The 15,633-nt window shown below is 41.0% G+C and overlaps 1 protein-coding gene across 6 annotated transcripts; it reads left to right on the top strand.

Moving 5' to 3' along the window:
- Positions 1-163: 163 nt before the first annotated feature.
- NIPAL3 (NIPA like domain containing 3) lies at positions 164-15,522 on the top strand. Of its 6 annotated transcripts, none has more exons than XM_062593822.1 (12): positions 164-305; positions 1,555-1,963; positions 3,730-3,798; positions 3,891-4,062; positions 4,180-4,239; positions 4,971-5,092; positions 5,914-6,010; positions 7,261-7,396; positions 8,072-8,160; positions 9,657-9,720; positions 10,524-10,618; positions 11,334-15,522. In XM_062593822.1, exons 2-12 carry the CDS (start codon positions 1,865-1,867, stop codon positions 11,531-11,533), a joined length of 1,203 nt encoding a protein of 400 aa, XP_062449806.1. In that variant the 5' UTR covers positions 164-305; positions 1,555-1,864; the 3' UTR covers positions 11,534-15,522. The 6 variants fall into 6 exon arrangements, with proteins under 6 accessions (XP_062449806.1, XP_062449805.1, XP_062449804.1 ...); XM_062593821.1 differs by having other exon boundaries at positions 10,506-10,618; XM_062593820.1 differs by having other exon boundaries at positions 4,947-5,092.
- The last annotated feature ends 111 nt before the right edge of the window (positions 15,523-15,633 follow it).

The raw sequence follows: 15,633 nt of genomic DNA, 5'->3' as shown, positions 1-15,633 counted from the left end.
GGCTCTCCCGCCGCCGCCGCGCTGTGGGTGACCGGGGCGGCTCTCCTCGTGCAGGGCGCTGCCGCCGCTAGAAGCCACCCCAGGAGCGAGCCGGGAACCGCGGCTCCTTCCCGCCCTGCCGCCCGCCTCGTCACGGCCCTGCGCCTCTGCTGCGCCGCCCGGCCCGGCCCGGCCTGACCCCCGCCTGGCAGCTGGTTGCAGCCCGGCCGCGGACTGACAGGGCCGGCGGCAAAGCGGCGGGGCCGGGCCGGAGCCGAAGTTGAGGGCGAAGCAGCCGAGCGGCGGGGCCGCCCCAGCGGGCGCAGGTGAGTGCGGGGGGCGCCGCCCTCGGGCCTGCTTTGGGGCCCTGCTGCCGCCCTTCCCGAGGGTTTGAGCCGGGAACGCGCCCCCCCCCCCCCCGCCCCGGGGTCCGGCCGTGGGTGCCGTGGCCCGCGGACAGCCGTGGCCCTCGGCCGGGCTCTGCCGCGCAGCGCAGGGGGTGGTTTTGCCCCCTCGCGGCAGGGTGGCTTCGCTTTTCCTCCTCCTTCACGATGGGGCAGGTTCGCCCCCTCGCCACAGTGTGCTCTGTCCCGGTCTCCGTCCCCCCCCCCACACACACACGACAGGGTACTTTTGCCCCCCTCGCAGCTAGGCCACCGTGCTGCCCCCGCTCTCCCCCGTGCCTGCGGTGCTGGACACGCTCGGGCAGCCTGTGCGTTAACAGAACCTCTCGCCGGCTGAGGTTAGCCCAGGGAGCTTGCGTTGTGCAGCCTGTGGGTGGGACGGGTCCTGCCACTTCAAGTTGTGACCAAGGGTCTGAGACTGAGGGATGCTGAGCATACATGGCTTTTGGTAGCTTTTTGGCAGAGTGAGAGGGACTCCTCAACTGTGAGGATGGCACCCTGAGATGTCCATACCCCATGTCACTCTTTATACTCTTTTTTTTTTTTTTTTGTGCCATCATCTGTTCTTCAATGTTGCTGAGGTTCCTTGAGGTCTCAGGGGAAAGGAGCCATCATGGTCCACAGGGGTTCCAGACAGGTTTGTTGTGGTGTGCTTTCCAGACACCTGTAATGAGTTTGTCTCCAAGGAATTTAGCTTCCTAACTCTGCTCCCAGCAATTACACTAAAACGACCTCTGTTTGTGTGACTAGCAGTGCTGTCACCTCTGGCACATGGGAATGGCATGACTGATGTAATACTGTGTCCTGAACAAACAACAGAGGTCAGCAGGAAGTAGGGAAAAGAAAAGCAGAACTTGAAGGACTTCAGAGGATTTTTGATTAGAGCTTCCCAAACGGATAGGCCTGATATTAAATACCAGCCAAATATAAGTCACCTTCAGGGCTTTCACCTGGTTTGTGAGCTTAAGTAAACTAAGTACTCTATGAGTTTTGGTGTTTGAGATGTTCTGAGAAGCCATTTAAACTCTACTTTCTCTGATAATATGTGCAGGTATTAGTTTGGTCTTCTGTGAGAGTATAAGATTTGTGGTCTATTCTTCACCAGGATTTCATTGCAGGCTTTGTACCATGGAGTTCATTTGACCTGATTCTTCTTTTTAATCTTTCCTAGTGTCATCTTGGAGGAATATAACTGTACTGTTCCACTAACTCACTGAAAATTTTGGCTGATCTACACCTCTGCCTGGGAGACCTGTCTCATCTCAGCTTAGTGCAGTGGGAGAAGAAAAGCAGTAGACAGCTTACGGGAGGTTTCTTGTGCATCACTGAGCTAATCATCCTTTTTCTAAGCAAAACAAGATGGAAGGGAGGAAGCGGTACAAAACTACAGATGAAGTGGTTCCACCAGAGTCTGAGTCTCTTCTTTAAAAAGCAGCTCCAGCGTTGAAAAGGCCGAAAAGCAAACACTCTAGTAAACCAAAATGGAAGGAGGCAATGGTCCAAATCTGCAACTTCAGCAGCTTCCACTGGCCACTACAGCAGTTTCTGTGCAGCCACACACAGACTCCTTTTCTTACAAGGTCAGATTTCTACCCCACTGTACCCCTAGAAGGCCTTATTTATTCAAGTAAGGTTATAATGTAATGCTGTATTTTGCTCAGTTTTTGCGGAAAGTGCTTTGTCTTTGTATTTAGCCGTGCCTGGAAGTCGCGGGGTATTGCACACTATGTATATAAGCAGTGAGTGAAAGAAAGAAATCTTAGGTCTTGAAGAGCTAGGCAAAGTGGAGAAAGAATTACCAGCAATTAAAAGATCAGGTGTATGTCTGGTTAGATGCAATAAACTCTGCTTGGTGCTTTTTCAGCCTAACTCCCACATCAGTAATTGAAGGGTTCTGTATCTTCAAGTGGCTCTACCCATAGTCATGCACAGAGCCTGCAGCCAAGTGAAGAACAGACCTGTTGCTGTTTTTCCCCCTTGTTCTCCAGCTGGAGGTGGAGATGTTCCCAACTGAATTTCTTCCAAATCTGTGTTTCTGAAGGTGTTCTGAAAATTCCAGCAAGAAGGTCTCTTTTTTTCACCAGAAGTACTTTGCTGAGAACACAGTCATAGGAACAGTATAGCAGTTGACCAGATTGATGTGAGCATCTTCCACTCTTGCAAACTCTGACAGTCCAGAAGCCACCCCCAAATCTGTGCTGTGCTAAGGAGCTTTTCCACAGAACTATGCCTTCTAGGCCGTAGTTTAGCTGATTAACCAGCCCACAGTGCTGAGTTTCTCTGGCTCTGTCTGTGATCACACTGTGACGTTTTTCTACCTCCTTTACTGTCTGTTATGGGAAAAAGACTGCGTGTTTTTGGCTGAAGCTGCTTAGGAGAGTCTTACTTTTTATAGCCTGAGAAAGAGCTTTTTGTTCCACTGATATGAACTCAAAACTTTAAAGTCATTGCAATCTTGTATGAGAAGATCAGGAACAGTATATTTACTGTTGAAGGAGGAATACAAATGTGAACTCAGTTATCTCAAATCAAAGTACTCCCCTGTATCTTGGAGACCTGTACTAAAGTGAAAAGTGCTAATGACAGTTAATGAGATTTAGACAGTTGTTGGAGGAGCACAGATGCTAAACAGCTTGGCTTGGCCTCAGGCTCTTCTGTTTACTCCTAATCCATATTTCCTTTGTGACTCAGCCTGCTTTACATCCTTTTTTTAATTTCAAATTCTGTCTTGGAACTGTGAGAATTAGTGCTGTTCTAAGAATGCTAAAGGGGAAGAGGTTGGGAGTTTGCTAGGTGTTTCTGCATGTTGCCTCTCACTTTGGAATAGGTGGTAAGTGGGCTGCCCCATCAAGTGGGCTAAATTATGCCCTTATTCAGCAGATGTTATGGATGTAGATTAACCAGAACAGTTCCAAAAAAATGACCCATAGAATGAAGAGGTCCCTATTCTATACTCCACTGAATTCCAGTCCAACAAATATCCACGTGAAAACAGTTTTTCAAACAGAAGAGTGACTGGACAGACTGTTATGTGTACTGTTGTCTTCTTTCCCTCTGAGAAAGTGCAAAGAATGCAAATATATGTATGCTGATTTAAGTCTTTCATAAGAACTGTCAGTTGGGGAGGGTTGGTTTTTTTCACGTGAGTTTCACAGCTTTGGAACAGAGGCACATGGAACTCACCTGAATCACCTAGATCACACAGGGTGGAAGATAATGGGGATTTTATTGACAGGTGATCTAGGAACTGTTTTAAAAGTCTGTTCTCACAGTTATGAAAACCCCCCACTTCCTTCAAGATTCAGTGGTTAAATTTGATATGTGTATATTTACTTTGTTTTTACAGGAGAACTTGATTGGTGCATTACTGGCTATTTTTGGACATCTTGTTATCAGTATTGCACTCAATCTCCAGGTAAGTGTCATGAAACAAATATTAGTCCTGCCTTGAGCATCCTGCATTTAAAAAGCGTGCCAAAGCTTCTGTGCCTGTGTTTTCCTTCCTAGAAATACAGCCACATCCGTCTGGCAGGTTCCAAAGATCCCCGAGCCTACTTTAGAACCAAGACATGGTGGTGTGGACTGTTTCTGCTTGTGCTGGGAGAATTGGGAGTGTTTTCCTCTTATGCCTTTGCTCCTCTTTCGCTGATTGTGCCACTCAGTGCAGTGTCTGTTATAGGTAAGGTGGAGAGAGATGCCTATTATGCAAGGCTGCATGCATTTCAGTGTGAAGCTGCTGATAATTGGGCCAATATGTAATTCATCCTGGTTTTCTCACTCTTCTTTATTTGTATAGCTAGTGCAATCATAGGAATTATATTTATTAAAGAAAAATGGAAGCCGAAGGATTTTCTAAGTAAGTTGCACAGTTCTTTCTTTTTAATTTTTCCTCCCTGCTTGCAAAACATCCTGTACACAGCTTGACCTCTTAAGAATCGTAATTAGAGGGATGACAAGATCTCCACTAGTTATAATGCTTTCTTAGAGAAATATGTTATTCCGTCTACTATTTGTTTAAAAATGGGTTTGCTTGTTTTTCTGCCTTGTGTGGAATCTGCAGAATCTCACCTTGTTGACTCACTGTTTTTAGAAAAACATGGACGTGGTTTTTATTAATAGGATCTGAAAATCATGATTCTCCAGCCTGAAGCTATAGCCTTGGGCCTTCACTCTGCAGTAGCTTAGGCACAGATGAATCAGCTGAATTTCATGTATGTGCATGTGTCTGTAGAACTGGGGCATTCATTCTTCCATTTCCTGGAGAAGAGTCTGTAGGCAGTGTCAGGCAGGGTAAGCTCCAGATGCAGATCTCATGGCTTCTATTTGTTTAACAGATGCTGCTTGGTATGAGCTCTCTTTTCTCAACTCACAGCACATAAATTGCCTGGGGGTTTTTCAGTTCTAATGCTTTGAAAGTGGGGCATGAAGGGTGGAGGAATGAGTCATTCACAGGAATCTGCATGATGTCGTTAATGGTCACTGTGCATGTGCAATATTAGCTCCACGAATCTGTACTAATCCACTAACCTTGTCCTCTCTTTTTTTGTCCTTTGGTCGCCGAAGGGCGGTATGTTTTGTCCTTTGTAGGCTGTGGTTTGGCAATTGTTGGAACTTATCTGCTGATAACATTTGGACCTAATAGTCATGAGAAGATGACAGGAGAGAATATCACTAGGCATTTAGTGAGCTGGCCATTTCTGTTGTATATGGTAAGATGGCCCATAAAACATGGGATAGTTGTTTTCTGCTATATGCCTGCCTGGGAGTTGCATTTCAAGCATTCTTTTTCTTTATGGTTACTAGCTGTATTTCTTGTAACTATTAATGAAGCTATGCCAGCTTTTGCCTGTGTCTGTTCCACAGTGCATGTGAACACCTGCTTGCAGGTGGAACTCTTTTACATTCTTTCTGAGTTACTCTATTAGGATTTAAATATATTTAACTGAAAGGTTTTTTTGATTGTTTTGTTTTATTTTTAAAGCCTGCTCTCTCCTTGACCTGTCAGGCACAGCCTGTGGCAATAGATTAATGGCAGCAGAGAGCAGCTCCTCCAGAGTGTCCAAATACCATGCTACCATCTGGGCTTTTCCTAGGGTAGCTTTCTCAGGAGCTATTCAGCTCCCAATGAAAATAATATGAAGGTGACTTTGTTTGGTTGTTTTTTTTTCTTTTAAGAGAGAGTCAGAGATAGGCTTGGCTATTAAATACGGTGCATGCTGCAAAGACCATGAAAAGAACCTCATTAGGCAAAGTAGACTGAGATCTGTGATGTGAATATTCAGTCCAGATTTTTTGATTTGCTGTGTCCCATGCTTCTGTTCTCCAATAACTAAGAAGTTACTAAATATCTCATCTAATTAGAATCTGAGATCATGCTAAACTTGATCTATAGTTTTGTGGAATCATGATTTTTTTTGCTTTGATTTGTACTACTATTTGATTAGCTCAGAGTCCCATTTACTGCCACTCCCTCACCTCATAAGCACCTCACTCCTCACTTTCTAATATACCCATTTTTCTTTTTTTGTAGCTTGTGGAGATCATCGTATTCTGTCTGCTGCTATATTTTTACAAGGAGAAAAATGCAAACTACATTGTAGTTATTCTTCTCCTGGTAGCTTTGCTGGGTAAGTTGATACAGACCTGTAAGATATTCCAGGCCTGGACTCTAACAGTAAACTACAGTGAACTAAAGCATCTATGATTTATAGGGAACTTTATTGGCTAGTTAATGTCACAAAATGCACTGATCTACTTTAGAAATGTTACTACAAAGTAGATAAAGCCAATATATTGCAGTGGTATTTAGTATCTTTGCAAATGATCTTTGCCCTATGGAGATTATTTCCCATAAGGACATAAAACCTCCAAAATACAGAAAGTGCGAGTTACTTATTACTGTTCCTAATTTTAATCTATGCATGCAGAGCATGGTATACCTTTTCAATGCAGAAGGGCAGATTCAGTGGATGAAAGAAAGGATTTCACTTCAGGGTCTTTTCAGCTCTGATGATCTGCTCTGTGATCAAAGAAATAACACTGATGTGCCAGTATGTCTCCTTTAAACTGGGAGAGGCTCTGAGCATAGACTAAAATGATACTCCTGAGATTTCCTGTAGCCTACAGTGGGAGCCTATCAGTGACTTTGTAAATGTCTGAATTTTACTTCTATCTTTCTTCACACTAACCTGTTTTCTTAGGAAACAGGTGGGTCAGTTAAACTTTAAAAAGGGCTGAATAATGGCAAGGTGGTGATGTGGTTGTGACATGCTGGAGATTCTGTGTTACAGTCCTCAAGCTTTGCTATTTATATGTCCTCCACCACACTGCGTTGTCTCTTTTAATGAGCTGCGGGAGGCTGGGTTTCGGTAACGTAAGCTTCAAAGTCTGGGTGAATCTTAGCCAAAGTAACTGTCCTATTTCTGAATGGCATAGACTTGTACTTACAGGAACTGGTAAGAAAGTTAGCTCTTTCTAATTCTTGCTTTGAAAACTTCTTTAGCTCTACTAACAGAGCCAATATGTCACCAGAAATGAAAACTTGTATTCTCCTGTCACTTAATGGTAGAGCACTACTTAAATGTTCAAGAAAACTGGTAAATACTCGCAGTCCTATGAACAAGAGAACTATGTTAAAAAAGGTTAAGTGGTATATTGAAGATCACTTCTGGTAAAGTTGTTGGGATTAAAATTTGCAGAGTTGAGAATAAAATTAGGAGTTTGCTAACACATTTGACCTGGCAAAAGAATGGTTCAAGTGCCTGTAGCTGTTGGTTCTGTTTGCAGCTGTCTGTCATGTATAGAGCAAATGTGCAGTGTTTTTTGTCCCACTGAGTATGTATCAGTGCTTCAGCTGAATCTTGGTAAATATTCACAGGTTCCATGACTGTTGTGACCGTGAAGGCTGTGGCAGGCATGATTGTTGTCTCGATACAAGGAAACCTCCAACTCAACTACCCTATATTTTATATCATGTTGGTATGCATGATTGCTACAGCGATCTTTCAGGCAACGTAAGACATGTTCGCTCTATTCTTGTCTTTAACGTACTGGTTTCAGGGGGTCGGTAATCAATGGACTGTCTGTTATTCAACTGGAGGATGCTGAGCAAATTTTGGTGTGGAGAGTTAACCATTCTTTTCAGTGAACTGTCTGCAGACTCTGGCCACAGGAGCCTGGGCCAGTGTTCTTCTCTACTGTTCCATGCAGTGATACTGCCAAGTAGTTTAGAACCCAAATTTATACACTATTCAAGTATTTGCAAAACAGTGCTACAAATGAAATAGTGAGAGATCAAATATGGTATCTTTGCACTGGCCAAAACCAAAGGGATGTCAGTGGTATTGATGATGATTTTCTGTTTTTCCTCTGTTGTTGTAATAATGTAAAATGCCAGTAATAACGGGTATGAAGTTATGTAAAGTATTGGTGACATTTTGGCCCTGTGGTCAATGGCAGTAATTTCTGCCTTTAGGAAATACAGCAATAAAGTGGTCTCTTCTCTCATTAATTCCAAGTGATGGTGCTGCAGGTTTAGCAAGAAAGAGAATAAAGTTTCTTAAAACTATGTAGCATCATTCTTTTGAAATGTGCCTTCAAAAAGGACTACAATACCAGCCCACGATAACTACTGTACAGTTTGAGTGCTGCTCCCAAATCAACCCAGGTCATCTGTCATTGTATTGCAGATTTTTGTCTCAAGCCTCGCAGCTGTATGACTCGTCTCAGATTGCCAGCATCGGCTATATCTTGTCCACAACAGTAGCAATCACAGCAGGTAACAGTGCGCGGATGCATTGATAGTGTGTTCCCCCTTTTAAGGGAAGGGGAAGAGATTTTAGAGAATAGTCCTCACTTGCAGCTTAGGAAGGTGAATACCCAGCAAGACAATGATTTGCATTTTCTTCTCATCTCTCTTCTGCGGCTGGCTTTGTTTCTTTTTTCTTTTCCAAAGTGCGACTTATCCTATTAGACTGTGTTAAAACTTTCTCTTAAGAGCTGTCATTTTGTTGTCCATGGATACTTATGTTTGAAACTATATTACTCGTGCCACACTAGTGTATAGGAAGAGAAGAGGGTAACGTGTGTTCTGTTAGACATGCAACTTGGTTACACAGCTGAAATTTCACCTTGTGTATTTTTATTCAGATCTTACTAAAATGTTTCTGATGCAATGTGTATAAATGTATTTGCTTCCTCTGTGCAAGAGTGTTACAATTCTTTTCCTGATAGTCTTGTTAGCATCCTAGATAGAATGCTAACTCAACTACTCTTGGCTTTATACGCACTCTTCTGTTTGAACAAATTACTACAATTTCAGCTCTTGCCCACATGAGGAAAGTTTTATTTGTATGCACAAGGTGAGCACTTTGAACCTGCTTAGGCTTCAAACCTCACAAGTGTTTTTTGTTTTTTTTTTTGTTTTTTTTTTTTTTTTTTTTGTTCTTGTCAGTTAAGAAAGCATATGACCAAAACCAAAAAAGAACATACTGGGGAAAAGTGCATCTGTTAGACAAAGATGGATGCTATCTGTGTAAATAGTAGTGTCCTTCTAGGTATGTAAGAGGGTAATAGCTCCCCCTTAAATTACACATTGTCTTTAACCCTCTTCTTCAATGTCCTGAGAGTCTGTAGGTTGCTCTTTGACTAATGTTTATTTCCTGACATGTTCCCAGCCACATACTGCTCTCAAATTTGTCAATTTATTTTTCAATTAAAAATGTAAAGGAGCCATGATCTGTGGACTAGGCTTCTTGTCCTGTTGACATCCAGAATGCTGAGGACATTTATCATCTTGTAGGATGACCTGTGTGTACTGAATGGGGGTCGAGAACTTGTATCCTGTTGCAATTAAGTCCCATTTGGTTTGTTATTCAGACTTTGGAAATAGACTCTTGCAATTACATAGTAACCATTGCTGAATGGTGACCTGCAATAGTTTTAGTACTACACCAATTGCCCCCCCTACCCCCAGTATAAAAAGATTTGTACCAGTTCTGCTGCTGTATGGATTTACTTGCAGCTTTATTTATTATGCCACTATAACTATTCTGATTGACAAGTATTTGAGATTTTGACTATAAACAGTATCTGTTAAAGTAAAAATTGGGTCACCTTTTTCTATTTTAAGACCTGTAAAAGAAGAAAGGTGCCTGACTATAAAAATAGCAGTCTTACATGATCCGTTAAGTGGATTGATCAGTGCGGGAGATTTAACACTAATTGCTTGTGTAAGCTGGGAAGAGGGATGTCACAAACTATTTCTATTTCAAGGAGCAACTTTCTACTTGGATTTCACCGGTGAAGATGTTCTACATATATGTATGTTTGCACTTGGGTGAGTGTTTAAAAAGTTTCTTTGAGAAGTATTTCTTTGTATGGCTAAACTTTTTTCCCAGTATATTTATTCAAGATGAACTGGAAGGTTCTTAAGTTCTCCTGCTCTTGAAACTAGAAAAAAATTAGAATAACCAAAAGAAAAGTCATCCTAGGGAATCCATTTCAGGTTTTGCACTGAGCCTTCATTGAGTTATGACAGGACTTCAAGGAGTCCTGTTTCTTACAGCATGAGCATTCACACAATGTAGATATAGTCAGTAAAACATTTGCTGGGTAACTCAGCATGTAGTCCTAGCACAGTGTCTTGGTATGATTAACTCTCCATAAACATGGAACCTGCTAAAATATATTTCAAATTAATACAGGAAAAACAATTGGGAGGTTAATGTTACAAACCTTGCTTTTCTCTATCAATGTACTGTAAAAATCAAAATTGGCAATTGTCAGTATATTTACCTATGGGAAATCCTTCAAAATACAAACGGTTAAATCCTGGAATTTCAATACAGCAAAACAAATTTTGATATGCTTCCTTTCTCCTTCAGTTAGCCAAGATCAAATAATGTGAAAAGTTTTCACTGCCTTTTGATAGGTGGAGTTGCTCTGACTGCTAGTTGCTAAGTAAGCTTCAGTACTGTTGAAGAGGGTTATTCAGCTGAAATATTTCCCTGTAATTTTAGCTCCATGGCTCTGTCTCTATTCTGAATTGTTTGTGGTGTTACGTGATAGGCACTTAGAAAAAGCAACATGTAGCATTTTCCCTTTCCATGTTCACCTCGTCAGATTTTTGTCTTCTCTCAGGTGTCTCATAGCATTTCTAGGTGTGTTCCTGATCACTAGAAATAGGAAGAAATCTGTACCCTTTGAACCTTACATATCAATGGATGCTATGCCAGGTAACAGTAAAAATCCAGTGCTTTATCACCTTGTCTTTTTTAATTGTTGGGTTTCAGACAGAAAACTCATGCATTAATCTATATCCTGATGCATCAAGCAGCTATGTTGTTTTCTAGCTTTTCTTTCTCTTGTTCTTGCTGTTTGTACCAGATGATGGAATATGCGTGTTCTGCATGAAGCAGAGAATTTGCCACTTGGATGTCACTTGTCCTGGGTCCTGTGACGCCAAGAGGAGTGGCAGGTTTTAACAAAAGAGCCTTGTCCAGTTGGTTGCTATCAGGGGAGGAGATTTTGAGCGTTTGCTTGGGATAGGGCTTGGCCCAACTTGAGCAGTAAGATTCTCCAAATGGAGAGAAGAGAGGTACACTGCAAGAAGTAGAGGCCAGAAAGAGTAGAAATTTATTTGGGGAAATACAGCTATACTATCTTTGTATATAAAAGATTCAGAGTTTGATAAATAACTGACTACTATCTTTGTATATAAAAGAGATTCAGCGTTTGATAAATAACTGACTATTATCCTTCATTCAGTAGAAGGTTATTTCTTTATTAGTTGCTTTACTGCCTAGCAGAAAAACACTGTCTTTCATTTAACACTCAAGGAACTGATGAGCCTTGAACGCTGAGACTATATATTTTGCTGGTGTTAACAGAGTGCAGGAAGAATGCACTTTTGTTCCTAACCATTTAATCTCTGTCTTTGCTCTTTTTCAGGCATGCAGAACATGCATGATAAAGGAATTGCAGTTCAGCCTGACCTCAAAGCTTCTTTTTCCTATGGTGCCCTGGAGAACAATGACAACATGCCGGAAATTTATACTCCAGCTACTTTGCCGATAGTGCAGGAGCAACATGGTTCCAAAGGAGTTTCTGTTCCACCCTACCGAGTGCTGGAACACAGCAAAAAGGAGTGAGTGACCTTTAAGGAACTGATTTGAATCATTGGAAGTATGCCCTTTATTTATTTACCTCTTTCAGTTTAAAATATAAGTAGGTGTAAAGCCAACTTTGATATAGTTTAAAGCTTGTCTCAACTTTCAAGGATGATTATTTTAATAAATTCTCTGTAACTGTGAAGTTGAAAGCATTTGTCGTAGCAAGAAGTAAATCACAGTTCTCCTTTGAAGGCGGCTATCTAGGAGCATGAAATAGTGAGTGCAGTATTGTGGCTGTATGAAACCAATGAGATAGCAGGCATTGTGGAAATGCAGAGTCGTGAGGAGAAGTGACTGTGCAATTTATAGCCTTTCTGGGAATGCGTCTACTTCCAAATGGAAATTTTCAAGAGCTGCCCACAGTGAGAGAAAGGCAGGATTTAATCTTTCATATGTAGACTGTGAAGGATTTCTGGAAAAGATGTAAATCTTCATGTGTCTGACATAACTACCAAACTACCTTAATATGGCAATAAAATGGTACTGTTTTCAAGCAAGAATACCGGGGCTTACTGTGTCTTCAGAGTGGCATAATCGGCAAAGAAAAAGCAAGCTACTTTATTTCTTCAAAGCATACATCTTTGGCATTTCCTGCATAACTATTCTCTGACTGGTGTTGAACATATGCACTGAGTATATGAATTGTTTTATAGCACCATTGGATTATATGGCAGCTTAGGGCAAAGATGATCTTTGCCAGTTTGCTGGTTTCGTAGCAGGAGCTTCACGTTGGATCAAATGGTGCAAAAGGAACATTGTAAAGTAAAAGAACAAGATGAAATGAGAATAGCAGTGTGACCATTATAGCTGATGGAAGATTCTGTAGCTGTTGAGAGCTCCACATTCTCAATCATTTTGTTTTCTCTCTTCGTTGGGCAGGATTTCTGACTTTGTTTAGTGGTCTTAGATGCTTAGAGATGTCCTCAATCCCTTGATAATTTAAAAAAGCTCAGCCTACATCTTGTATGTGGGAGTTCTCTACCTTTTTTTTTCTCAAAAGCAAAAAATGGTACTGGCCTAGTATTGTGAATGAGCTAAGAAGAAAAAACAAGCTTGCACAGTCCAGCACTCAACGAGGACTGTAACAGTAATGAAGCATTGTGTACTCATGATATTTATCTTTCCAGTTTGCAAGAGATGGCCAGAAGCTGATAGGAAGGGAGAATAGGTGCAATGGGAAGCTTGCCTAGTGAAAAGGACAGTGTTCACTGGTGTGTGCAAGTTATCTCTGCTTTCTAGGCAGTTGAAATTTGATACCATCATCTTTTCTAAAGACAGTTATTTTGCTGGGAAACAAAATTGTAAGTCTGGTTGGTGCGTCCTGGACTGTATGTGTAGCAGTGTCTGCAGGCATTTAGAAAACTGTATTTGAAATGAGTATCAGCTGTATTCAGTGGATTTTAAGTAGTCACTGATACCAATGGTTTCAGGAGGATTTAGGACTTGTAACTGTGGCTTTCTTTTTAATTGATTTAGGCCAGATTCTGCTCCCACTACCAAAAATTCCCAAGAACTCCCTCAACTTGTATATAGTTATTCCAGATTCCTGCTATTGTACATAACAACAGAACTGTTCTTTTGCGTATGTTTGCCTTGCCAGCTATGAATACTAATTTAATCTGGAAATACTTGAGACTGCTTTGGCATTTTTGTGTAACTTCAAAAAAAAAATGTAACCTCTCTTTGCAAAGAGTGGATGCCTGGTGTCTGTATGTGTACCTCTATGTGAAGTTTCTTCACGACTTTGGCATGTCTGACAATTCAGATCTTATCAGTGGCATCCTGTACACTACGGCTTATGAAACCTCAAGAAATATCTGCTTTTCTTTTGCCTGCAATACTTTGTGTTCAAGTAAGATAACAATGTTAATGGGCTAATATTGCCAGTACATTAGTCTTCTTGGACTTGCAATGACACTGATTTACTACCTTTGGCTCTGATTCTTGGTAATCAATTTTTTGTGAATTTGTGTGGCTTTTGTTCATTAACAATATAAAACAAAGTAGTAAAGGGTAGGTTGAATGAGAAGGGTACAAGAATGCTGGCTTTTCTTATCTCTTCCGTTTTAATCAATGAGGCAGTAGCTGTTTTGACGTAGCAGTTCTGAAACCACAGAAATGTATTATTTTAAAACAAGCTGTGTTATGCCATGGATACCTACAAACTTCACCTTTCACATAGTAGTATTCTCTTTTTAATTACTATGGAGGTTACCACATTATAAAATAGTTGATCTAAAGGGCCTGGGTTGCTATTGACTTCTGTTATTAAGATGATCCTATGCGTTACTGAATATATTTTTTTTCCAATTCTCAGAGCTTCCTAGTTCTACTTAAAAACTAAGGTTGAGTAGTATGCAGACTTTGTGGCCAATAAATAGTTGATAAGGTTTTTGTCCTAATCTTAGGACTGTCTTTATTCCTAACATCACGAGGTAGACCCAGAGCCCTCCACCAGAGGGAGAGAGCCGCTCTGATGCAGAGCCTCCACTTGTACCTCCTGTTTGTGGGCTGCTCTCTGGTCTGATTCGGTAGTTATTGCACCAAGCTGCTTGGGCTCTCTGTGGCCCTGGAGTCTCAACACTGACTTTCCTGCTGGCCTGACGTGTCCTCTCTGCCAGGGAGCCCTCAGTTGACAGCACGTGGGACAGCCTTCTGCTCTGGGTGAATATTTCCTCCAGCTATAACCTGAACTTGTATATTTTTGTGTTATTTTAATTCCTTTCTTTCAAAGACTCTTTGGAGCGAGACTCCTGCCTCTAGACTTCCATAGTTCTGCTTTATTTACTCAGTCCCTCTTAGGTGTTTAAATATTTCTGCTTGCTAGTGACGGTTACTTTTACATTCAGTGAGACTTGCTTTTGGCAATATTCTGACAAAGGGTTTCACAAGAGATGATGTCTTTCTGCAATACACAAATCACAATATTTTAGATTACTCATCTATGCCAGGTCAGTACAGCTTGGGGTGGTCTTAGCCTGTAGGCCTAAATTCAAAGCCCTGATGCTCTAGGGATTGCTGCTTTGCCATCTCTGTTAGCAGTGTAAAGCATGGTAGTAGGACTGCCAGATATGTTCAATACTTGAATTTTAAAAATGCATTCTTGCATTTTTATTTGCTCTCTCCTTGCCTTTTTTTTTTTTTTTTTTTTTTTTCCCTTCAGTTTTACAGCAGCCATCTTTGCTAAGAAGGCATAAATTGGGGCATCTAGACGAACAACACTTGTTTAAATTGAATATAGGACTTCTCTGGTCTTTTTAACGTTGGGAAGATATTGCTCAGTACTGAAATAAACTCCTTGCATCCTTTCTGGTGCAGAGCTTACAAGCCAAAACCAGGAAACTATTTGTACCCTCAAACCTGTACTTTACAGAATGTTCTTAGGGCTGAGGTGAAAAGGACCATGCCGGGGACTGCAGCAAACATTTACAGTTAAATTGAATGTAAAAATAAAGAGCCTCATGCCACATCTTGGTCTTTTTTTTGCAGGTTGAAAAATAATTTGTTGATATAAAGCATGTTTTAATGTGTATGTCAAAACTAGTTTATTTAGGGCTGATCTGCAGAGAGGCAGGGCACTGTAAACAGTAGAATATGCTTTGATTTGCAAATATACAGCCCTTTTCAGAACTCAGAGCTGAAAATGTGTACAGAAGTGAATTGACTGCTGCCTCTTTTACTAAAAATGGTAGGAAAACTCCTTAATTCTCTGTTCTAGCTTATCAAATGTGAACTAACATCTATTGCCTCTACACTGTGTGGCTTTTTGATGCACCAGAGCACTTAATATATTCTCAATGTATATTTACATGTAATTTTATGCGGTGGAATACAGTTCTAATGTTGGCTGAATGTACAAAACAATCTGCCTATAATATTTTTATGTTCACAGCAAGATGTGTAAATAAATTAAGCTTTACAGTATTGGTTTAAGGATAACTTTTAAATTTTTCATAAGCAATATTGCATGCGTATTTAAGTATATTTGTGTTTTAGGTGAGATCTTTTGAAGTGAAACTTTAAATAAAAGATTCTGGTAAAACCTATATAATTCTGGCATGCTCAATATTCTTAGCATC

Source organism: Rhea pennata, chromosome 23 (genome assembly GCF_028389875.1).
Source record: "Rhea pennata isolate bPtePen1 chromosome 23, bPtePen1.pri, whole genome shotgun sequence".
Taxonomy (NCBI): Eukaryota; Metazoa; Chordata; class Aves; order Rheiformes; family Rheidae; genus Rhea; species Rhea pennata.
This window is presented reverse-complemented; position numbering and strand designations above follow the sequence as displayed.

Bases quoted from the DNA above. Each gene is read 5' to 3' on its own strand.
- NIPAL3 (XM_062593819.1), top strand. From the start codon at position 1,865: ATGGAAGGAGGCAATGGTCCAAATCTGCAACTTCAGCAGCTTCCACTG. The intron at 3,799-3,890 runs GTAAGTGTCATG...TTTCCTTCCTAG, and splicing joins GTATTGCACTCAATCTCCAG to AAATACAGCCACATCCGTCT. The intron at 4,240-4,946 runs GTAAGTTGCACA...TGGTCGCCGAAG, and splicing joins GAAGCCGAAGGATTTTCTAA to GGCGGTATGTTTTGTCCTTT.